This window comes from Lasiosphaeria miniovina, assembly GCF_030549165.1.
Source record: "Lasiosphaeria miniovina strain SMH2392-1A chromosome Unknown B0T26scaffold_2, whole genome shotgun sequence".
NCBI classification, from domain to species: domain Eukaryota; kingdom Fungi; phylum Ascomycota; class Sordariomycetes; order Sordariales; family Lasiosphaeriaceae; genus Lasiosphaeria; species Lasiosphaeria miniovina.
Genome location: NW_026848221.1, coordinates 1,750,190 through 1,771,763, shown reverse-complemented (window position 1 = coordinate 1,771,763; position 21,574 = coordinate 1,750,190). Strand labels below are relative to the sequence as shown.

General features: G+C 54.8%; 6 protein-coding genes across 6 annotated transcripts; 3 read left to right on the top strand and 3 right to left on the bottom strand.

Annotated features, from left to right (window-relative positions):
• Nucleotides 1–374: 374 nt before the first annotated feature.
• On the bottom strand, nt 375–3,597 carry B0T26DRAFT_124085 (uncharacterized protein). The gene is made up of 2 exons (XM_060433337.1): nt 3,385–3,597; nt 375–3,266 (listed from the first exon to the last, which is right to left on the bottom strand). Exons 1-2 carry the CDS (start codon nt 3,474–3,476, stop codon nt 479–481), a joined length of 2,880 nt encoding a protein of 959 aa, XP_060300082.1. The 5' UTR covers nt 3,477–3,597; the 3' UTR covers nt 375–478.
• A 1,962-nt stretch (nt 3,598–5,559) lies between these two features.
• B0T26DRAFT_693603 (putative METHIONYL-TRNA SYNTHETASE, mitochondrial) lies at nt 5,560–7,940 on the top strand. The gene is made up of 3 exons (XM_060441203.1): nt 5,560–5,897; nt 5,956–7,223; nt 7,284–7,940. The coding sequence occupies exons 1-3, from the start codon at nt 5,651–5,653 to the stop codon at nt 7,578–7,580; spliced, it is 1,812 nt and encodes a 603-aa protein (XP_060300081.1). The 5' UTR covers nt 5,560–5,650; the 3' UTR covers nt 7,581–7,940.
• Nucleotides 7,941–7,966: 26 nt separating this feature from the next.
• Nucleotides 7,967–9,144, top strand: B0T26DRAFT_123982 (GNAT domain-containing protein). The gene is made up of 3 exons (XM_060433336.1): nt 7,967–8,099; nt 8,220–8,299; nt 8,407–9,144. The coding sequence occupies exons 1-3, from the start codon at nt 8,078–8,080 to the stop codon at nt 9,085–9,087; spliced, it is 783 nt and encodes a 260-aa protein (XP_060300080.1). The 5' UTR covers nt 7,967–8,077; the 3' UTR covers nt 9,088–9,144.
• Nucleotides 9,145–9,201: 57 nt separating this feature from the next.
• Nucleotides 9,202–10,512, bottom strand: B0T26DRAFT_747575 (L-serine dehydratase; the record flags this gene model as incomplete). Its single annotated transcript, XM_060444860.1, has 3 exons — nt 9,202–9,939; nt 10,000–10,222; nt 10,373–10,512. The coding sequence occupies 3 exons, from the start codon at nt 10,510–10,512 to the stop codon at nt 9,202–9,204; spliced, it is 1,101 nt and encodes a 366-aa protein (XP_060300079.1).
• Nucleotides 10,513–13,756: 3,244 nt separating this feature from the next.
• Nucleotides 13,757–16,574, top strand: B0T26DRAFT_123891 (uncharacterized protein). Its single transcript, XM_060433335.1, has 2 exons — nt 13,757–13,939; nt 14,004–16,574. Exon 2 carries the CDS (start codon nt 14,030–14,032, stop codon nt 16,190–16,192), a length of 2,163 nt encoding a protein of 720 aa, XP_060300078.1. The 5' UTR covers nt 13,757–13,939; nt 14,004–14,029; the 3' UTR covers nt 16,193–16,574.
• Nucleotides 16,575–18,061: 1,487 nt separating this feature from the next.
• On the bottom strand, nt 18,062–20,921 carry B0T26DRAFT_671916 (rab-GTPase-TBC domain-containing protein; the record flags this gene model as incomplete). Its single annotated transcript, XM_060439392.1, has 3 exons — nt 18,062–18,540; nt 18,605–19,186; nt 19,265–20,921. The coding sequence occupies 3 exons, from the start codon at nt 20,919–20,921 to the stop codon at nt 18,062–18,064; spliced, it is 2,718 nt and encodes a 905-aa protein (XP_060300077.1).
• Nucleotides 20,922–21,574: the final 653 nt, after the last annotated feature.

Genomic DNA, 21,574 nt, shown 5'->3' with positions numbered 1-21,574 from the left:
GTAATATTAATTGCTTCCAATATTTTGTCAAGCTCTCCTTGGTCTGTCCCCTCTCACCTTGGTGTATCCGGCTGATTAAAGAGGACAATGCACACTCATTTGTATAGCCGGAGTGGAATCTGGGGTACGACTGTCGGGGAACCTTGCATTCTCCATGTCCAATCCGGCATTTGACATGCCATGCCGTGTACTGTTATTGCTTGTGCATGCTAGGGACGAGGCACAAGCCACCCGCTCACCCGCGTGTATATGTGCGTATGTCTCTGTCATATAGGATGCGCCAATTTCCACGAATGAAGTCGACTGAATGGAGGTAGGAATTTGCCAAGCCGGTCGACTGCCTTGGTAATTGACTGTGTTATCGTATTTGAAAATGTTGCCTCGCTTCTAACATTGTGCTATACAATTCGCTGGTACAGAGTACTCAAACAGTATAGTTCAGGAAGCCACGAGTATGGGTATATCGCCACACCGCCCTCTACTCGATATCTTTCATCTGCCTGATCAGACTTGCCATCTCCCCCCTAACCCACGGATCATTCTGGTCTTGCTTGGCCAGGTCGGCATATTTGGCTCTGATCTCGGACTCGAGCTTCAGCTTCTCCTTTAGCTTAGACTCTAGGTAGTCCATGTCATTCCGATAACATGCTTTGCGGAACACATCCCGCATGCGATCGCTGTAGAGCTGGCAAGCAGCAATCGCTCTGGTCTGGCGGCTTTTGTAAAAGTTGGGTGGAATGTCACCGCAGTCTTCATCCTCGAGAAGTGGCCAGACCACTGAGTCGAAACATTCCTCGCACACGCTGAATTCGGGTAGGCTCTCCATCACGTACCACTTACGATTTGCGATGGGGATATTCCGTCTGCACTCGTCAGTCAGGGAAATGACCCGGATGCGGTCGGCTAGTTCTAGGAGATCTGGTTCGATTCTGCGACTGAGTGATCGGTCCGATGCCGTCTCAAGCAGATCAAAGTACTCGAGGAAGCGTTTACGTTCTGGTGTGAAATGGAGCTCGCAAATGTCCCTAGTCGCCTCTGCGTGCGGATCCAACAGCACAAAGGCCCCCGCCAGGTTAGGGAAGAGGGCCAGGACCATTTTGGAGCAGCTGGAGCAGACATTGAAGCTTGAGATGGGCATCGACCGCCTCGCGTTTGGTGCCATCATGCTATACCAGACGCGAGTCGCAGGCAGGGGCCCGGCGCATGGCTGGTGGCGTCCAGTAACCGTAGCGATATCCTCTAAGAGACCCAAGTCTGAATACCCATATTTGACCGTCATGAGGTATGCGATGCGGTACCAGAACGAGGAGCCAAAGTTACACGAGAGGAGCTGATCAGCAGGTCTGGAAGCGGGTACCAGCATCTTCTGGTACTTCGTGTTGGCAAACACAGCATCGTAACATTCGGTGCAGATGTTGAAGTTATCGGCTCGTGGGAGTGTCAGAAACTGGGCGCTGCTGGTTTTGTTCGGTGACTTCCAGCGGCAGTCGGGCAGCTGCGGGACGAGACCCTTTTGTACATCTTCCGAGTATCGCCGCAATGAAACGATAGGCCTGTCCAGAGTGGCTCTATGCTCGGCTGGGCGAAATGGGGCTGGCTGCCAGTACGGGGTTGGAGAGCTGACATCTAGAGAGTCCTGCCTCGGATACGAAGCAGTCGAGGACGGTGCTAGTCTTCTTTCAGCCGAGCTATTCCGATCCAAGTTCAGAGGAATCGGAATCGGGAGCGAGGCCAAACTGCTAGCCGCGGAGCTGGCGCCTTTTGTTTTCGGCGGAGACTTGCTGGCTATCGCAGATGGGGAAATCGAACGTTCGTTGTATCTCTTATTCTTATCAACCGGGAATGTTGAGCTTCTCGGACTCCTCGGACTCCTTGGGATGGGCAAGGGCGATGCATCTGGGAACAGGGATCCTTGCGAAGCCCGAGGTGAAGGTAGCGGCGAGGAAGGCTTGGCTTTAGACCTGCTACTTCCAGATGGCCGGGACTGTTCAGGTGCAAGAAGAGAAGATGTCTCGGGTTCCAGCGCGGTCCGACGTGGGTATGAACGGCTCGGTTGGCTGCCACGCTGGTTTTTGGCGTCGTCTGTGGAATAATCCTCATCTTTTTCACGAGACGAAGACTGGCGCTGGCCTCTATAGCTTCCAGATCGGCTGGGCAACTTGCTCGACGCCGACTGGGGATATGGGGGAGAGTTACTGCTCCGAGGTCCCCTCGGCGGGGAGCGATGTCTTCTCTCTCCTCGAGGAGGGAGATCGTTACCCGGCATCATGAAATCAAAGATATCTTCGGGGGCATAGCCACCCTGGGGCGGAAAATCAATAAAAGAGTTTGGCCTCTCGGCTTTGCTCTTTTTCTCCCCTCGGCCTCGGCCGTCGTTGGGGTCTGCGGGAGGCGGCGGGAAACTATCGACAGAATGGTTTGGTCTCTCGGGCGTCCGGGCATGGCGTTTTGGCGCCGAAGCCGACGAGACGCGTCTGTGGAGCGACGGCTGGTTCGTCGACTGGCTAGACGTGGATAACTTGGAGCGCCTGTCGTCAGATGTAGCCAGCTGCGGCTCCCCTTTTGCTGACGGACTACGACCGGGCGACCGACCAGCTGCTGAATTGAAATCCCAGTAGGCCCGGTCGCGACCACCCGCGGTATGCTTGTAGACGGGAGTAAGGAATGCATCCTCGGACGGTTTTACGTTATCGCGGCGGCTGGGGCTGTCTCGAGGGGCTTGGTCAACAAGTACCTTGTCCCTGTCTCGCCGGCTATTCGAGCGCCGAATTGGAGCGTCAGGGCCGTTAAGATTTGTCTCGAGACGCGGGAGATCTTGGTGGCTCTTCCGCTTGGACAACGTGGGCCCCTCGTCTGGCGATACAAGGACATATTGTCGGCACGTGTTGGCTTCGTACTCGGTTGTACCGGGGCCGTTTGGGGGCTGCGATGGCCGGGTCGTGTTGGTAGAACCGAGGCTGCTGTCATCTCTGGCCTGCTCGCCGTCGGTTTCGTTGCCCGTGAGAATGACAAAGCGGCGTTCGGGGTTGAACTCGTGGACCTCTAAAAGAATCGGATATTGGTCAACATCGCCGGGATGTTTGGGGTCCTCCTCGGATGGACCCGACACGACCGAGTCGCCGTGTTCTTTGGCCAAGGATGCGGCTTCATCCTCAACCAAAGGCGGGGGTGGCCTCTTGACGCGCGATTCTGGCTGAAATGGCCGCGGCCCTCTGGCAGTCGGCCGAGACCTGGACGGCTGGGGGGCCGTCTCAGATATCTCATAACTATATTTGTGACCGTGTTAGCAGAGGGAAATGGGTGCGTCTCGTTTCGTTTTGTCCCGTCGCTCGCGTGCATGCGCCCGCGCAGCGTGGGGCGGGCAGCTCTGGAGTTGTCGCTTACGGCTTGGGGGGTTTGGGGCTCCTCGCCCGCGACGTCGAGGTTTTCCACGATCCTGTTTGCAGGAGCTTCTGGATATCGTCCGCCTCAACCATTCTGACACCTGTTGAAAGCGCTGGTTCGTGCTGCGTGCTTCTTTCCAACCGCAATCTGTCGGGCGAGCTCAGCGCATCGTTGCTCCCAAGCGGGGCGTTTGAGGTGTTGCTGCGGGGACAAACTTTCCGGCGATACGTCAATAGGTCAGGTCAGGCCAAGTCGGGTTTCGTGCGCTGCACTGTGCAGCCAGCCCTACAGCCTTGGCAAACTGGACCAGCACTGCTTGAGTGTGGAAAGAAGAATGCTAAGAATCAGTGCCAGCGGCCCCTGGTCAAATTCTAGGCTTGTAGAAGCAAGTATTCGTATCTGGGTGAGGTTTTATTTGTCGGGTTTCTCTTTTGTAATAGAAGCTGTAGGAAGGTTTGGGGCTCAGTGTTGCAGGTGTGTGTACCTACGGGAACGAGTGAGTTGTATGTACTGCATGCACTGTGCTCCGTTAAGCTTTCCAATATCGAAATACGATGCAACCCGCCTTGAGCGTACGGATATGGGGGCTGAAGTTCAAAGTTGAACACACCCACCCATCAGTTTTGCGGGCAGGCGCCAGGAGATGAGCGATCGATTCCTCCGCGTCCCTGCCATCCATTTCGAGCCGCCGCCTGGCCCTGAATTAGTACCTTACCTATGCTGGATAACATGCATTCGAAGTCGGATGGAAAGTCAGCCTGCGGCCTCAGGAATCTAACTTTGCCTTGTTCCCCACGCTCGTGACGCATGATTATTATCCCGTTAATTTATCTACTACACTACCTACAAACTGCCTGCCCGTAGTAGGTGCCTTGGGTACTTTGCCGTTCAACATGTGGCTCGGCTGGTGGGGGATGAGGACCTGTTATAGGCTACAGCATCCATAAAGTTGCGCTAGGAGGATGCGTGGATGGAAGGCTGGGCTGGTGTCCCATATTCTTGGCTTGCACAGCAGGAGCTATGATGGACTCAGCCAATCACGGCCCCCGCTTTGTTCATGAGGAACAGCCCCAACCCGTGGTGGGTGGCAGAGTGTTGGATGCCTCCTCCATCAAATACCCCTCTCCCAGCAAGACGGGGTGCTCGCAGATATAGAAGTAATTTTAGACGATCCCATTCCCGTGAAGGCACTCTAGCAGATTCCCTATTGAACGCCTGCCTCGAAGAGAGCAAGCAGGCAGGGTAGGGCAGTATTTGCGCCATCACACTTCAAGACTTAAGGCTGTTTTCCAAGGCAAGCAGGGCGCAAGGGCATCCATTTAGTACACAAGGTACATAAGATATCTGACGGAGGCCTAAACATCACCAGTTGTTAGAAATAACGAGGCGCAAACTTTGGGCAGATGCGACTAGATGCGGGAAGCCGCTTCTCAGTCATACCCTAATATCTGAACGCTTACAAAACCAGCAACCCCATGTTTATCTTGCCTTGTGTTGTCTTCACATGCATGTGCTTGGGGCGGCTTATCGTGGAAACGTTGGTGGAGGCTCTGGGACAGCCAAGCTGAACGGAGTCGGGTTCGTAGAAAACATCGCCCCGATGATTTGCGGAAATTACCGGGATCCTACCTAAGGTACGCTACCTATCTAGACCGTGAGAGTTCCCATAGAGTAGAGTCTGCCTATTAAGGGGCTAGAGCTACCTACCTAGAAGATAGCAACCTGAATCGTTCAGGTTGTCTGTACCGTACGGGTACCATTCCAGAGAGACCTTGATCTAGAGCAACTGTCCAGTCGCGATAACGTATTGGCATCTAAAACCATTGCTATGTATTGTTATTGTTCGCACAGAATAAGTGCTTCTTCCGTATTTCGGTTCCAGGAACTTGTCCATGGTATTATAATGAAGGGGTGTTCTCAAAGTTAACAGTGTATGTAAATACAATAAATATGCGACTACCAAAGGGGAAAGTTTGCATTCGCAGGAGATCAAACGGCTTGCCAAGGAAACAACAGAGGCTAGACTTAACTCCGGGTCACCTTACCCAGCTGCCCTGAGCTCGGGAATCTCCCACTGGACGGACGCTTGAAAAAGTTGTGGGGTGACCCCTGTCATCCATGAAGCTGTCTGTCACCTTAATAATTGGGTGCAGTACATGGAATATTTCTTTAGCGGTTCCAATTGCGAACTAGGAGTGCAAAGAAAGCCGACGCGCAACGCGGCAATTTCAACCACGACCGACAGCAGCGCCGTGGGCACACGACTATGGTCATGGAAGCTCTCAGGACGGCGCCAGCTCGCCGCATTCTAAGATGGCGCTCTGCAACAGCCTGGTCAAGGGGCTGGGTGTGTCGGTCCTGCAGTAGCCAAAGTCCAAGGTCGTCGTCTCGCAGCTTCACAACTGCGCGCGCAACCTCGAACTCGACTTCAACCTCAATCTCGACTCCAACTTCGCCCTCGCCGTCCGCAAAGCCCTACTATGTCACAACGCCAATATACTACGTCAATGCTGGTAGGTCGCATGTTCTACAGGCCGGAAGCGCCGTCAAGCATGCTGACTAGCGTCGCAGCGCCTCACGTCGGCCACTTGTATTCGATGGTCCTAGCCGACGTCCTGAAGCGGTGGCAGACACTAGCGGGCAAGCGGGCGCTCCTGTGCACGGGCACCGACGAGCACGGGATCAAGGTGCAGCAAGCGGCGGCTCGGAATGGCGTGCATCCCAAGAACTTTTGCGACGACAACGCCGCCAAGTTTGAGAATCTCGCGAATACGGCCGTCATCGACTACGACCGCTTCATGCGCACCACTGATCAGGACCACGTCGACGCCGTGAAGCACTTCTGGTTCTTGCTCAAGGGGCGGGGGTTAATATACAGGTCCACGCACACGGGATGGTACTCGGTCAGTGACGAGTGCTTCTATCCCGAGACCCATATCGAGAAGACGATGGACCCCTTCACGGGCGAGGTCTTCATGGCGTCTATCGAGACGGGAAACAAGGTCGAATGGACCGAGGAGAAGAACTACCACTTCCGCATGACGGAGATGAAGTCCAAGCTGCTGGACTTTTACAACAAGAATCCCGAATGGGTCGTGCCCGCCGCTCGGATGAGTCAGGTGGTGGACTGGGTCAAGAACAGCCTCGAGGACCTGTCCATCTCCAGGCCCGTCGATCGACTGAGCTGGGGCATTCGGGTCCCCGACGACGAAAGTCAGACAATTTATGTATGGGTGGATGCGCTGATCAATTACATCACAAATGCCGGCTTTCCTCTTTGGACCCCGGGAAGCGAGCACGAAGGTGGCTGGCCGGCAGATGTCCATGTGATTGGCAAGGACATTGTTCGATTCCACTGCGTGTACTGGCCTGCACTTCTCCTGGCGCTAGACCTTCCCCTTCCTAAACGAGTCTTAAGCCATGCGCACTGGACCATGGACCGGAAAAAGATGTCCAAATCCGTTGGTAATGTGGTGAATCCGTTCTCTGCTATCGAAAGATTTGGCATCGACGCACTACGTTTCTACCTGATCAACGACGGCGGCATAATTGACGATGGAGACTATAGCAACGAGAAGATTACCGAAAGGTACAAGCACATTCTCCAAAGCGGACTCGGGAACTTGCTCGCTCGTGTCACAAGAGCAGAGCGCTGGAATATCCGACAGGCCATTGTGGCGGCCAGTGGCGGCGATTTCGGTCCCGCCCCGCAGAGTCTGGAAGATGTTTTCGTCGCCCACGATAAAGTATTGAGAAATGCTGCACCTGCCGCGGCGAAGCAGATGGAGGAACTCAACCCGAGGGGCGCGCTCCGTGCCGCCACGGCGGTGATGATAGAAGTAAGCTGAATCGTGTTTTACGGGCCGAGTCCCCAAGGACGACGCTAACGTGAACTAAAGACGAACAAGTTCTTCACTGAGACGGCGCCCTGGAATCTGGTCAAGCAGAAGGGCATGGAGACGGCGCTTGCCAGGGCAATCTACCTGGCGGCGGAGAGCCTGAGGATTACCGGGATCCTGATGCAGCCGTTCATGCCCGGCAAGGCTACCGAACTACTCGACGCTCTGGGTGTCGCGAACGATATGAGAACACTGGACCATGCCACGCCCTACACCGACTTCGATTATGGCACGCCTTTCGTCGCTTTAAAGCGCCCTTACAGCGGGCTCTTCCCCCAGCTCCCGGTGGAAGACTAGGCCGACAGCGTAGGTCGATGGAAATTAGCTCGAAACCGGGGTTGTTTAACTGGATAGCGCAGTCTGTATTAGTAGCCTACTGCTTCTAGACTTGGTTCTCCGTATTTCTGTTGATAGAGGTGTGGCCCTGTCGACGATGTCAGGGATTGCATTAATATCCTATCTTGACCTAGTCAAGACATGTATATACGTTTTGAGTATGCATGCTGCTGTCGTCTTGCACGGAATACTGACAGTAGGGTACCTAACAGTCAGGTTCGTACTGGACAGTGGGGGTGGGTATCTATTTGTATGTATCCGCATGTATTGTATGTACAATGTATTATAGTATCCGTAATTTATCTCCCGCTAAAAGCCAGCAACATCGTGTAACCTAGAATCTTTCACTACAATTCAAGAAACCAAGGTATCGCAGCGGTTGTGAGAACAACCAAGCCATCATCTTACAACAAGGCTTTGACAGCAGCCATCTCGCCCGACCAAGGTGCATTTGCAAAATGAAGCTCAACGAATCCATAGGTAGGTGGTCATTCAGTCATTAATTAACGATTAATTACCTACCTATGCCATTATTCTGTATCAGCTTCAGCCAGAGCGAGAAACCCTCGGCTAACCTCGAGTGAGAAAAAAAACTTGAAGCTGTCTCCACTGCAAATGTGCTCTTGGTGCCATATGACCGCCGCCATGTCCCGACCTACCATGCCTGGATGGAAGATCCCGTAAGTCATTTCGCTTGCTTGCTTCACTCATTGATACACTCTTCCCCTTTTGCGACTTACCTGGCGTGGTGTCCTTGGGAAAACTGCTGACGGCTCGTCCGGTCTAGGCCATCCAAGAAGCCACGGCGTCTGAGCGCCTGACGCTCGACGAGGAATACGAGAACCAGGAGTCATGGCGGGTGTCCCACGACAAGCTGACCTTTATTGTCTGCCAGCCGCTGGCGCCCGTCGCGACGGCTGCGGCAACCACGGTGGTCGTGGCCGGCTCGGCTGACGCGCCGGACACCATGGTCGGCGACGTCAACTTGTTCGTCTACCCTTACGACGACGACGACGACTCTCAAAGTGAAGGCGGTGAAAAGGCGGAGCCATTATACGTCGTCGGCGAAATCGACATCATGATAGCCGAGTCGAGGAACCGCGGCCGCGGCGTGGGGCGGGCCGCAGTGCTGGCCTTTCTGAATTACGTGTCACGGAACCTAGAGAGCATTTTGCACGAGTTCGGCTGCGACTCTGGCGATGCTATCGAGGCCAAGCAGCAGCAGCAGCAGCAGCAGCAGAGTACCCCCAGACTAAAGGTGCTCATGGCAAAGATCAACGAGGGCAACGCCAAAAGTATTGCCCTGTTTCGCAGCTTGGGATTCGAACAAGAGGGCCAGGTCAACTACTTTGGCGAGCTGAAACTGGTGCTCCGAGATCTCGACAAGGCCATCTCTGCGATTGCCCCCGAGGGATATGTTGAGCTAAGCTACGCAAGAGAAACACAGGAGACGCTCGCTACTCCCTGACTGTGCAGACAAACGGCCTAGAGTGGCTGTGGTCTAGGCCAGTCCGTGTCTGCACCCAGAAATCAAATAAAACACCGCATAGTGAAGCTGACCCTCCGATCGCAACCTTCGGCATTATACAGCGCCCCCAGCTCCGCCGTACTTCTCCTTGTACATCTGCAACGTGCTGAAGTTGGCATTGGACCCGCCGCACACGATCATAACCACATTCCTGTCGGCCCACTCGGCGTCGCTCAGGCCCTTGCCGAGATACCTGCGGAGATGGCCGTTGTATGCAGTGGCCATGGTCGCCCCGCAGGCAGCCTCGACGAGGATCCTCGAGTCGTCGAGGAAGCGCACGCATGCCAAGGCGGCCTCGGTGTCGGTGACGGTGGCGCTGATGAGCGCGCCGTCGGATCCCTGGGCCCACTCCCACGTCTTCTCCGACACGCGGCGCGCTCCGAGCGACGTGGCAATCGACGTGATGGCAGGCAGCGTGACGAGGTGCCCGGCCTGGACGCTGGCGTGCAGGCTCTCAGCGCCGATAGTCTCCATAGCCAAGACCTTGGTCGGCGCCTCCGTGCTCCGCGCCACCAACTTCTTGTGCCGCTCGAGCCCCTCCATAACGCCGTTTAGCAGCCCGCCGCCGCCGACATTGCAGACGATGGCGTCGATAACCGGCGCCTCACAGTCGCCGCCGCCGGCGCCGCCGCCGCGCCGCTGGAGCCTCATCTGCCCGACGACCTCGTCGACGAGGATCGAGGCGCCGGCCCAGATGTCCGGGTGGTCGAAGGGCGGCACGTAGACAGCGCGCACGCCGGGGCCCTGGTCAGCCACCATCAGCACCTCGCGCAGGTGCGCGTCGGCCGCGTTCTATTTTCATATATAGCCGTTAATCGGAGTTCTTATATGCTCATGCTTAGCTTAGCTTACCCAGTTGGCGCCGACCTGCTCGACCCGCGCGCCCAGCGACCGCAGCTTCTCGATGATGAAGTCGCGCGCCGTCGTCGGCACCACGATGGTCGCCCTACGCCCCAGCCCCGCCGCCGTCGTCGCGCACGCCAGCCCCGCATTCCCCTCGCTACTGCAGTAGAAGTGCACGTCCTCGTCCGCGGACAGTTTGGCCGCCGCCTGCGACATCATGTTGCCGACGCCCCTAGATTCCAACCCCGCCCGGCCAGAGGCCAGGACACGAGTTAGCTAAGGTGGCCGGCTCCACAGCAATGTCACTCGTGTTGCAAAGAGAGGGGGTGTGCTGTTTATGCCTAGAGGACAAGCACACTAGGGTACAGGAGTCATGGCTCACCGCGACTTGAAGGACCCCGAGGGCTGCAGGTTCTCGAGCTTGAGGAAGATGTTACAGCCCGCGGCGCGCGATAGCGGCACCGACGGGATAAGGGGCGTCTCGATCCATGGCTTGGTGAACTCGGGCGTGGTAGAACCCATCTTGTCCGTGGTTCCTCCTCGTCTGTCTGTCTTGTTGTATGTTCCTAGTCTATGGGCGGCGACGACGGTTAGATTGATGCCTGATCCCCGGTCCCTGAAGTCGTCAGTTTTAGTGGTGGACGTTTGTAATGAGGGTGTGGCTTTAGGGGGAAATCCCCGCCGAGCTGCTTACAGAAATTATTTTTCCTTGGGAGGGTAAAAGTTTTTAATGATTAGGGAAATCCAACGAAACTGGGTAGAGTAGGCCGAGAGCAGCGCGGATATATCTTGGTATATATATATATATATCCAGCATGTGTGTAGGTTTGGCCGGATTATGGACTTAAAATTCTCGTCCGTAGGGGATCGATCTTCGGCGCAGGGCGGCCGGGTGAGTTAACCTGTTTGTCTGCTTGTTTGCCGAGTGTGGATTGTGGATTGTGTCCCCCGGTCCGGATAGGCAGGTGAGTTTTCCTATGGGTGGTTAAGGATGGATGGAAGCGCTAGGTCTAGACCTGACCCGGTGCTGTGCGGTATTACATAAAAGACTGTCAGAGTACGTACGTATGTACTTGGGATGGATCACATCCTTTTTTGCAAGGGCGTGATAAAGTTACCGTACCCCGTGTGCAATCAATCAATCAATCGCTTGAAAGTCGGGATGGACCGTGGAGCAAGTAGTGAGGTGAGCCAATGGTAGCGTGTCAATTCGGGGTTTCCTTTACATGCCATTGGCTGTTTCTATGACCTCTACTCCATTATCATGACTCCGTCTTGATTTCCGGCTTTGGAGATGTTGTACGGTAATAGCTATCTTGGGGTGGAAATGCAGGTCCTTTTTTACCAGAATCCCTTTTGCGTAGTTTCCCGGCCCACCCTTTTTGACATCCGTCTGTTGCCGCTCGCCGCTGATCACACGCCTTGTTCCGCTGACACTGACACTGACAACGGAACCTCTCGGCGGCGGCTGCGGGCGGCTGCGGGGGAGGACCTAGATTTCGGCCGACTGCGGAATACCTACATTCGCGGGGAGCGAGACAGGCGAATTTGGAGTACTTCGTATCCTTGCTCGGATTTATGTGTCAATTGGGCTAGCTTTTGCTTGCTTGCTTGCTTCCGCCTTCCGTCCTGTCTCTCAGCCATGTCGCTATCTTGAGCCAGGTAAGCCAAGAGTTAAAACCGACGGTAAACGATGGCGGGCGGGCAGATTCCGCAGCTTTTTTTTCTGACTGGCGTTGGGACCACGCGGGCGAGCGAAAATCGGAGGAAGGGCGCAGAGACTGGATTAGTAAAGGCCTCTAATTACAGTAGAAAGCGGTGGTGGTTCGAGAGGTGCGTTTGTCTGCCTGTGTTTGCGGTAGGGTAGTTGTTGTCATGTCAGTTTTCCTTGTCTTGTCTTGTCTTGCCTTGCCTTGCCTTGCCTTGCCTTGTCTTGTCTTGTCTTGCGCCTTTTTTTGACTGGTGGGTACATACATGTAGTACTAACCTACCTGAGGGGTGCTGATTTCCACACCGAGATCTGAGCATCGGCGGCTGATGTCATGCTAGCAGCCGAAATAAAGGGGTAACAAAACCCGATAGAGCGCAAGATGAAAAAAGGGGTAGATGTGGCTATGAAGAAAACAGAAAGCGGAAACTTCCTGAAGTAAACAAAATGCCAGATACGGAGATCTCTGGTATTGTGCACTCATCCCAGACCTAGTGAATGGCGCCCCTAGGAAATCTAGTGACTGGATATGGGACTTCTTCGGAAGCAGATTGCTGTCATGACCGTGGGAGTGCAAATAGAGGCTAAGCCCAGGGCCATCTTGTCCGGCTGCAGTCAAGTTCTTTGTTTTATGATGGCACCCAGGTATACGTGCCGCATTTTTGAGGAAAATCAACACAAAGGTATGTCTTGTGTCATCTAATTTGCATTATTATTTGCCTTAGGTTCAGGCCGGAGCATCGTAGGTGCTGGGCAAATAAATGGTCGTGCTCGACGAGACACGCGCTTGTTAGGTTCTTGAAGATGGTCTTGTTTTTCCCCCTTCCATGTACTTGCTTCAAACTGGACGAGAGGAGCGTGCCGGCTAGATGAAGATCCTACGTCGCCCTGTCGCTCTTTCCCTGTCGGGATCTTGGGAATGTGTAGAAGGCAGGTGCCCTAGTAAGATAGCAGGTGAGAAGAACTCATCATCCAATTTTCGTAAAAACTGTCACCCCAAGGTGTCTTTCACGTTCAGATTGCGCCTGACCTTGGAATAACCAAGTAGGGTCATTCGCTCTCTTTTTGCGTGGCAATACTGGTCTCGTCCCCTTGGCAACCTAGAATCTCATCCCATCTTCTTCCTCACACACACCAGGAACGCGCGCTGCTCACTAGCTCCGAGCCCTTTTCTGCTACCGGCATTTCATTCTCACTTGCGAAAGAAACCCTGACCTCGTTGGGCTTCCCATCTCAGCCTACCTGCTTCGTGGCTATCTGTCGTACCTAGGTTTTCTGGAAAAGAATCTCCTGGACACTGTGGCTAGACTGTGACTTAGCTAGGGCAGACCAAGCTTCCCGAGGTGAGGTAAGCCTGAGATTTCCTATGCTGGCTGGCTCGAGAAGTCTTGACAAAGCAGTCAGATCTTTCAGATCCCCGAATGTCCCCCCAGATCACATTTCTTCCCCAAGAGCAGCGAGCCGGGAAACATATCCCCGCCAACAAATTATCCCACCTTCCACCACCACCACCGCCGGCAAGCCTTTCTCTGCCTCTGGTCGAGACTCCACCTAGGAGCATCCATCACTTTTACTTCATTTAATCATACGTTGAAGGTCTGCATTTTTATCACTTCAGTTCGCGATCCCTATTTTCTATTTCTACACCACATCCAATCTGGGCCCTCTCGGACCCAGGTTCGTCAAGCTCTCCGCGAGGCATGGCCCAGTCGATGCCTTGTACCCCTATCACTCCCAGCTGCCTACGCGCCCGTCTCTACAGCACTATCTTTCAGAATCTGGCTTGGGCTTATCTAAACCTCCCCCAAGCTAACCTTTATTGCTCCAGAACTGTTCACACCAATACTAATGCGACAAGGAGGAAGGTCAAAGATTGCTTCGCCCTTCCGATACATACATGTCCTCTAACATTTCTTTCATAACGCGCTCCTAATAGCCTCCACCCTTCGGGGTACGTGACCTCAAGCTCAACAAGCCCCTTGCCTTGAAGTCTTCAACCCTTCCCTGAAAATATCGCCACCGCATGTTCCAGCCTTATGGGACGTGACTCCGTCTTCATCTCCAGCCAACATCAGATTGAGGGCCCGCATCTCGCATCTTATCTCTTACCAGAAATCGCAGTTCTTAGCTCTCCCATCCTATTTCTAGTTAGCATTCTTATCACCTAGCTCATTTAGCTGGAACGTAAAATCCAAGCGAGACGCCCGACGGCGTCAAAGCTCCTCTACATACGCTGCAAAGGTATGTATTTTCCACAAGTATCGGCATGATGAGCTAATTACTAATCAGGAGCAATACGGAGCAGCTTCTCGTTTGATTCATCAAATCAAAATGAGAGCAATGTCGTACCGCAGCAGCGGCAGCTACCAAACTCGAGAACAACCCTTCTCTCTATCAAGCCTGAGAAGCCGACGCAATGAGACTTATGACTCAATCGGTAGATGGCTGTCTGAACAGGAACGTCAGTCAACTAGCGGCCTAATGGTAGACGCGAGAGCGGCCCCCTCCAGATTAGGGAGCTTTACGCAAACGTTAATCAACCTCGACGAGAACGAAGAGGACCAGAAAAGCAATGCCGTTGCGTCCAGCCGGCGCTTTCAGTCAAGAGCTTGGTCCCCGATTGCCTCGTCAACAAACCTACGTCAGGCTCGCATTCCCCCTCCTGAACTGCCACCACCTAAACGCAAAGTCTCGCACATGGGACACAGCGATGACGAGGTGATTATCATCGAGCCACCGCCTGGTGTCTGGCGCAATCGACTTCTTGAACGAACTCGTGATGCTGCCAGAAGAGTGGATAGGCTCGAAGAGTCACCCGCGAAGAAGCTGAAGACGACAACCATGCCGCACCCGCCAATCAATCAGCGTCAAGAACCGGAGTGTCTGATCATCACTGACCCCCTTCTCGAACTAGAAACACCACTGGCGAAGAAGACCAAGAAGCCGGTAGGGAATAAGAAGCCCAAAACCCAGAAGAGACGACGGGATTTTCAACAGCAGTCGAGCGTGGTGGATTCACAAAAGGTTTCTCGTGACGGTCAGGTTGTTTCTTGTGACGTTCAGGGTATTCCTTACTTCTTGAAGATCGCGCCCGAGATCCGGGATGAGATCTATCGCTGCCTACTGGTGTCCCGAAACTATATACCCGTGAGTCGGCTGTGGACACAAGTGGTCCGCCGCTCCAGAATCCGTAACGGGGATGTCGACATTACCATAGACCCGAAGATACTGCGCGTATGCAGACAGACCGCCGAGGAGGGTACTCGCATTCTGTACTCGGAGAACAACTTCATGTACCTGCTGCGCGACCCCGAGGCAATTCCGGCCGAACTCTCACGCCTGAGCGATGGCGGAAATAGTGATAACGATGAGATCTTATTGTGGATTCGTACCACCCTAGGAACCGGCACCCGAAGCAATGTTGGCGACCGCGGCAGTGCAAGACGTCAAAATATGAGGTACCGCATCAAAGCCGCGACACGGGCACACGGTCCTCTCATCAACCTTGACAAGTTCGGCCACTTGATTCGTCACATGGGTGTCGAGCTTGAGCCCAACCGTACTGGAAAGCAATACCAGTCCCTCTTGGTTCGAGCCCTGGAGGCTTTGGTCAATACGCCCGAGCTTGTTACACCACCTCCCTCGCTCACCTCAATGAGCCCTGTTGATCCTTGGGCCCCTATCAACAAGAACAAAATCTCCCTCAATACTCTCACCGTTACCATCTCGCCAGTCTTTGAGCAAAACCAGCGGGCCTTGCGAGGTTCGGATGACGAAGAGGTGGTTGCCCGCGACGGGCAGTACCTCAGCATCGTGAAACTATTTAGCAGAGGGTCACCGATGATCAAAGCGCTCAAGCGGATCGATACCAACTTCGTCCGCATAAACCTATATTCTCCGTTCGTCACGGGTGACAATTATATCAAGCGGTGCTATGGGCCTGTGAGCTACACTGATGGAAAAGAGCCACCGCGCCACCTGGAGACGACGCTGGACTTGCGGTTTTTGTCTCGCCACATGGAGGTGCTACAGCGCGAGGGCGTCTTTGGCCAGATGTGGGAGAACGACAAGCTGATTCTTGACAAGCGCGAAGAGCTTGGACGGCGAGCCGACAGTGCGCTCAGAGGACTGCGGCAGCGTATCGAAGAGGGCTGTCTCGAGAAGGAAAAGTGCGTGCGGAGAGGACTGTGGGAAGACCACATAGTAGCCGAGCGGCGTCGGATCGAGGACCGTCGCCGACATGAGGAAAATTTTGACCACGACAGCCGCGTCCGTTGCAAGAAGCGGATGCGGATGAAGAAACTCGGCTACGACTCGGCAGATTCGTCAGAGTTTCATACCGATCTGGACTCGGGTGAAACCGAATGTGAAGCCGATGGGGATCAAAACGATGATGACGATAGCGGTGACGACTTTGCTGCGCCTCGCAAGACTCTCAAGATTACCATAGACCGCGTGGACGGTCATTGGCGAGCATACCGCGCTTGGCCATAACGACGACGACGAGAACGACGAAGAGGACAGGGTGTGAGTTCATAGCCAGGGCGTCACGACACAGACGCTAAAACCACATACTTTCAGTTTCGACTTCGGAGCCGAGTGGGGACCAACACCTGAGGTTCAGGTCACATCTTGTGCTCCTTCATAACGAGCCCCAAGCTGCAGTTGCTCGAGGATTTTCCATCATTACACCGGGAGGATGACTTTTCATCCCTTTTGCACCAAAATTCACCTCTCTTATATCCTGCCCTGCCCATTTAGGGAGAAATCTGACTAAATACGAATCGCCTCAACGTTAAAGGCATCCCTTTCTTGAGATAAAGGGAGTTCTGGAAAGTCGGAGAGTTAGGGTTAACCGTTTTGTGTTTATTTTATTATTATTCTTTTGGAACTATTGGGGGAGTTACCGCAATACGACCTGTGGTGGGGTGACGTATTGGCTTCTCAGACACTGAACGAAGACATCACCCATCAACCCCTCTGGCGTTCCTTGCGCAGATATCTCTTTATTGCGAGCTTTCGAGTTCTGATGGGAAACTCGTTTCTCAAGCAGTACGAGAGAATGGCATGGGGAGGACTGAGACTAACGGCATTATCATTTTCATCATCACATCACTATCACCCTCGCCGTCGAGGCGACCCTAGTATAACACACCCCTCAACAAAGACCCCTAGACCCACTCCCCAATAAAGATAGCCGGAATTTTTCTTGCAAGCAAGTCGCTGAGATGACTTCGTTCTTCCTGAGATAGATAGGATGTCGTTGAATAGAAAACACCACAACCTCTTCTGCGACCATGAAACAAACCCCCGAGCTTGTCCTGGTTTGCTATTAACCCGACCCCAGGATAAGTGTATATACCTATGTCCGTCGAGGGACCAGGAATTCTCTCTGAATAAAAGGCAAACGCAAAGCCGGGCGAATCGATTATTATTGAGTGTTTTGGCCAGTTGGCATCTTGCTTTCTTTGAGACTGTCTTTTCCTATACGACCTACTTACCTACTTTACTTACCGTCGTCTAGAAGCCCTCATAAATGCCTTTCTGGGCCGATTGATTTACAAGCTATTCTCTTCTGATTCTGACCTGTCCAAGTGCCGCGCCTGATACAAAAACCATTCAAGGATTGGGCTGAAAATATATCTAAACTTTGAGGACAGTAGACTTGATGGAGAAGAGAATAGAGTGTGGCATGGTTCTGACGAGCTTGAATTGCATTTGAGAAGAGTCAAACAGATAATATAACCCGTCTTGAGGCAAGGAAAGGCAAGTAGCGCCGATGCGTGAATCCACGTGCGTATACTAAACCCAGCTGGCCCTCTCCCTCCCTCTCTCGCTCTCGCTCTCCTTGCTCACCGCCAAAGCAAGCAGCCAGGAATCGCACCGCAAGCCGCCTGAACCCGAGGAGACAAAACAAACAAAATATGCAGAAGAAAAGCAATGCTAGACACCTCCGCTCTCCTGTTTCCATACCCCCCTCCCACCACATTCTCTTGCCCTGCCCCAATTTTCTCACGACCTCATCATGCTTTCGTCTCGTCTCATCTCTACGTAGCACTGCGCGTCTATGCATGTATATGTATATACGTCCTTCCCAATCCCGCCCGCTGCTCTCCGCCTAGCACGCAACGACGATTCATGAACCCCCTCTTCCAGCAGCAAAGAAAAATATGCAATGGGGGCAGGAGGTGGGGAGTGGCGCTGGCAAACGACAAAAACAATAATAATAATAAAAACAAGGCGGCCAAGTTTTGGTTATACATCGTCAACTCTTGTACTTCGCTTCCCGAAAACCTAAAAAGGCAGCTGTCTTTCAACAGACCGGACTCTATCGTATATTTTATTTCAACCGTCTGCCTGTTATCACCTCGCACTCTGCCTCGCAGCAGCCAGCGTCGCGGCCGCCGCGGACGACGACAGCGACGAGAGGCCTTCGCCTTTCTTGGCGACCTCCTTCCGCGGGAGGACCTCGACGGTGCGGCTCAGCAGCTTGCGCAGCTCGGGGGTGATGACCTTGGTAGCGGCGGCAGCAGTCTCTGGGGCCTTGCCCGCACTATTCGGGGTCACATTAGGATTTGTGGCATTGATGTTGTTATTACTACGGCGCGGAGAGGTCGGGGGCGGCGGTACATTTCCGCTGCGACTGCCAGGGGATTTTGGGTTGGCAGCAGCAGGAGTTGTCGCAGAGGATGCGGACGGAGACCCAAGACTCGGACGCAGCCTAGGCGTCGGGAAGTTGTCCTTCTTGTCCGAGGCTTCGACGAGGCGGTGGAAGCGTCGGAACAGGGCCTCGGCGCGGACCAGCGTCGACTCGAGATCCATGGTCCCAGATAGTTCATTGACTATTTCATTCAAACAAATGTCAGCCGATTCGTCACTAATGTAAAAGACAGAAAGAAAACTCACCGTATTTGAGAACCTCGTCAAAGTGCTTCAGATGTATTATTATGACATCGCGATGCTTCTCGAGAATTGCCAGAGCTATAAAAAGGTGGAAGTTGCTGCTCAAAAAGTCCGCCCACAGCACCTCCCAGAGATGCAGCACGTCGGGCCAGTTGAACTCGCGCTTATACCAGACAAGCAGCATGCGGAAGAAGAAGAAGAAGTTTGTGCTGTCGGCGGACTGCAGGTGGGCGTAGAGCTTGGGGTCCATAAACTGGACGAGGTGATCGAGGGTGAGCAGCTGCGTGCGCATGCCCGACTGGTCGCGCAGAAAGTTGCGTTCCATGCGGTCCATGAAGCGCTGGAAGGCCCAAAAGGCCAGGGCGTCGTCCTGCATCACCGCGTAGATGGGGGCGAGGAGATCCGACATGCCCTGGACGTAGCCCAGGTCCTTGTTGTACTCGTTGTACGTCAGAAGCATGTCTTTCATCTGCTCCATGTGCACGTTGGTGCCGACGCTCGCAAACGGCGAGTCGGGGTCGGGGTGTGGTATGTCTTCGCCAGCAAAGATTGGGACATGACGGTCAGTACGGTGAACGTCCTTTTCTACACGGCGGGTTAGAAAACAGCCAGGGGGAAAGCGGGAAGGCAACCCTGGTCAGGCCAGACGGCGAGGAGACTGACCTATCCGGTTCTTTTGCTCTCTCCACCACTCGCCCTCTTCACCCTCTCCGCCCAGATCGATTTGGCGTTCCCACCAGGTGCCCTTGAGCTTGATGTAAGCGTCTCTGAGCGACGCGGCTTCGGCCTTGCGCTCGTCCTCGGTGCTGTACCAGTCGTGGACACCCAGGAGATACGGCCAGGCCTCCTTCCTGACGCCGTCTTCGGGGTCCAAGCCGCCGTGGAATATGCGCTCTTTGACCTCGTCCACCGTGACCGACAGGCGACCGGTGCGAGAGTTGAAGAAAGTCTTCCACTCCTTGAGGGTGACGGGCTTCCTCATCTGCTCCAGCGTCAGGCTGCTCGTGCTGTCGAGCAGCTCAAATTCGCCGACATCCGTGTCCTCGAGCTCCATGACATCTCGGGCGGTCCATATCCTCCTGTTGCGGTCGCGCTCGCCCTGCTCAGCGATGCCCATAGCCCACCGGGCGAGGTAGATGCGGGCGCTGTCGAACTCATCCTGCAGCGTCTGGACTTCGGGGTTCTGCATCAACCTCCGGACCTGGGGCGGCATGCGAGGGTTGTCGAGCACATCCTTAGCAGCCTGGCGGGTGAAGGTGGTGACCTTGCTGAACTTTTCCATGATATTCCATCCCGTCTCCTTGACGAACTTCATGAAGGGATCCATGCCGGCATCGCCCGCGTCGGCCTGGGAGGGTCCCGCCAGCCCCCGGCCTTGGGCCCCGATGGCGCTGTCCCGGCGGCCGATGGCGCTCGGGGTGCTGGTGGTCAGCTTGCCGCTGAAGGCGGCGCTGTCCTCGGGGGAGGGCTCGATGAGGTAGATGTTGGGCTCGGCGCCGCTCCGTTCGATGTGGATGTAGCGGCGCAGCCAGCGCAGGACCTCGTCGCCGCCCCAGAACATCTCGCCCGTCTCGCCAAAGGGGTCGAAGGACTCGCGGGCGCGCTTCTTCTTCTGCAGAATGGTGCTCTGGCACTCATTGTCGTGGAAGAAGAGGGCGGGGAAGCTGTCGCCGGCGCGGCTGTTGATGATGACGCTGCCAAACCACCAGCCGAGGCTCGGAGGGCGCACGACGAGGCTGTAGACGGCGCTGACGGGGACGGCAAAGGCATAGTGGCCGAGCGAGCCGCGGTGGGTGGTGACGGTGGGGGGCGGCGGCACCAGGTACGACTGTCTCGGGGGGGACTCGCCGTCGCACAAGTCTACCTTGACGTAGATGCTGGCGGCATCGCCGAGCTGCGACTCGGGGACCCAGGCGAGCAGCAGGTCCGACGAGGCGGGCGAGCGCGAGTCCCTCGACGAGGACGAGATGGGGCGGTCATTCGGGACGGGGTTCTTCTGCTGCAGCAGGGCAATGTAGCCGGGGATGTTGTCCTTGGACGAGGGCGTGGGGTGGATGTAGACCTTGCTCTTGGAGAAGAGCAGCTTGACGCCGCGGCCCGTCTGGGCATGCGTGATGGTGTCGTAGTCGCCCTCTTCGTCGTCGCTCATGGCGTAGAAGCTGCTGGCCGGCGATGCTGGACGGGCTGCAACTGGATCTGGAACTGGGACACTTGTCTCGGACCGAGGAGGAAGGGGAGCTTGTTGAGACGAGGGCGGCGGAGAAGAAGACTGCTGTGGTGTAGGCGGAGGACTTGACGTCACCTTGGCGATGCGCGTCATTGTGTCTTGTTCCACCCGACACCTCAGTCGGTCAGTCGATCCGTCGGTCGGTAGGCCGTTGGCGATGGATGGATCAGTAGGTGGATGGATCGGTCGCTTCTTTGCTCCTCTGCCCTGCACTGCGCCACTACTCACGCTATCCGTCTCTAGAGTAGGTAAGGTAGGTTATTCTCTTTCCGTCTCGCAGGTTGAACTCCCCGGTGATGCAGTCAGTCTAGGCCAGCTCTAGTCTGTCGGTGCTGGGACTAGTAGTGCAGCACTGCCGTGGCCTTTGCAGTGGTTTGGTTTATCGCTATTCTTTTGCATCGTGTCACGCCGGCCAGATAGACGTTTTAGGGTCCCAGCACGAGGCCTCAGTAGACTTTAAATCATTACCTACTTGGCCCCGCGTTTGATGATGTGGAATGGGGATGGGCTTGGAGGGGTCGTACGGTACGGCTAGCGGGGTTTGAAATACCTTGTCGCCGGGCAAAGGCTGGCCTGGGGCCAAGTAGACGCTATCTAAGAGCAGTATCTGGCGGACGCGGCTGCAGGCAATCGTGGTCACACTTCGCCTTCAACCACGCACGCCCGAGGCATTGTCGTCGTCATCTGCCCATGGCCTGATCGAATCCGACACAAGGAGCCGCGAGGAGCCTACGACATCTCCAAAC

Excerpts from the sequence above, each read along its gene's own strand:
- B0T26DRAFT_124085 (XM_060433337.1), bottom strand. The coding sequence starts at position 3,476 with ATGGTTGAGGCGGACGATATCCAGAAGCTCCTGCAAACAGGATCGTGG. Across the intron at positions 3,267-3,384 it reads AGCCCCAAACCCCCCAAGCC|TTATGAGATATCTGAGACGG; the intron begins GTAAGCGACAAC and ends TCACAAATATAG.
- B0T26DRAFT_123982 (XM_060433336.1), top strand. The coding sequence starts at position 8,078 with ATGAAGCTCAACGAATCCATAG. Across the intron at positions 8,100-8,219 it reads GAAGCTCAACGAATCCATAG|CTGTCTCCACTGCAAATGTG; the intron begins GTAGGTGGTCAT and ends AAAAACTTGAAG. Across the intron at positions 8,300-8,406 it reads ATGCCTGGATGGAAGATCCC|GCCATCCAAGAAGCCACGGC; the intron begins GTAAGTCATTTC and ends CGTCCGGTCTAG.
- B0T26DRAFT_123891 (XM_060433335.1), top strand. The coding sequence starts at position 14,030 with ATGAGAGCAATGTCGTACCGCAGCAGCGGCAGCTACCAAACTCGAGAA.
- B0T26DRAFT_693603 (XM_060441203.1), top strand. The coding sequence starts at position 5,651 with ATGGTCATGGAAGCTCTCAGGACGGCGCCAGCTCGCCGCATTCTAAGA. Across the intron at positions 5,898-5,955 it reads AATATACTACGTCAATGCTG|CGCCTCACGTCGGCCACTTG; the intron begins GTAGGTCGCATG and ends CTAGCGTCGCAG. Across the intron at positions 7,224-7,283 it reads CCACGGCGGTGATGATAGAA|ACGAACAAGTTCTTCACTGA; the intron begins GTAAGCTGAATC and ends CGTGAACTAAAG.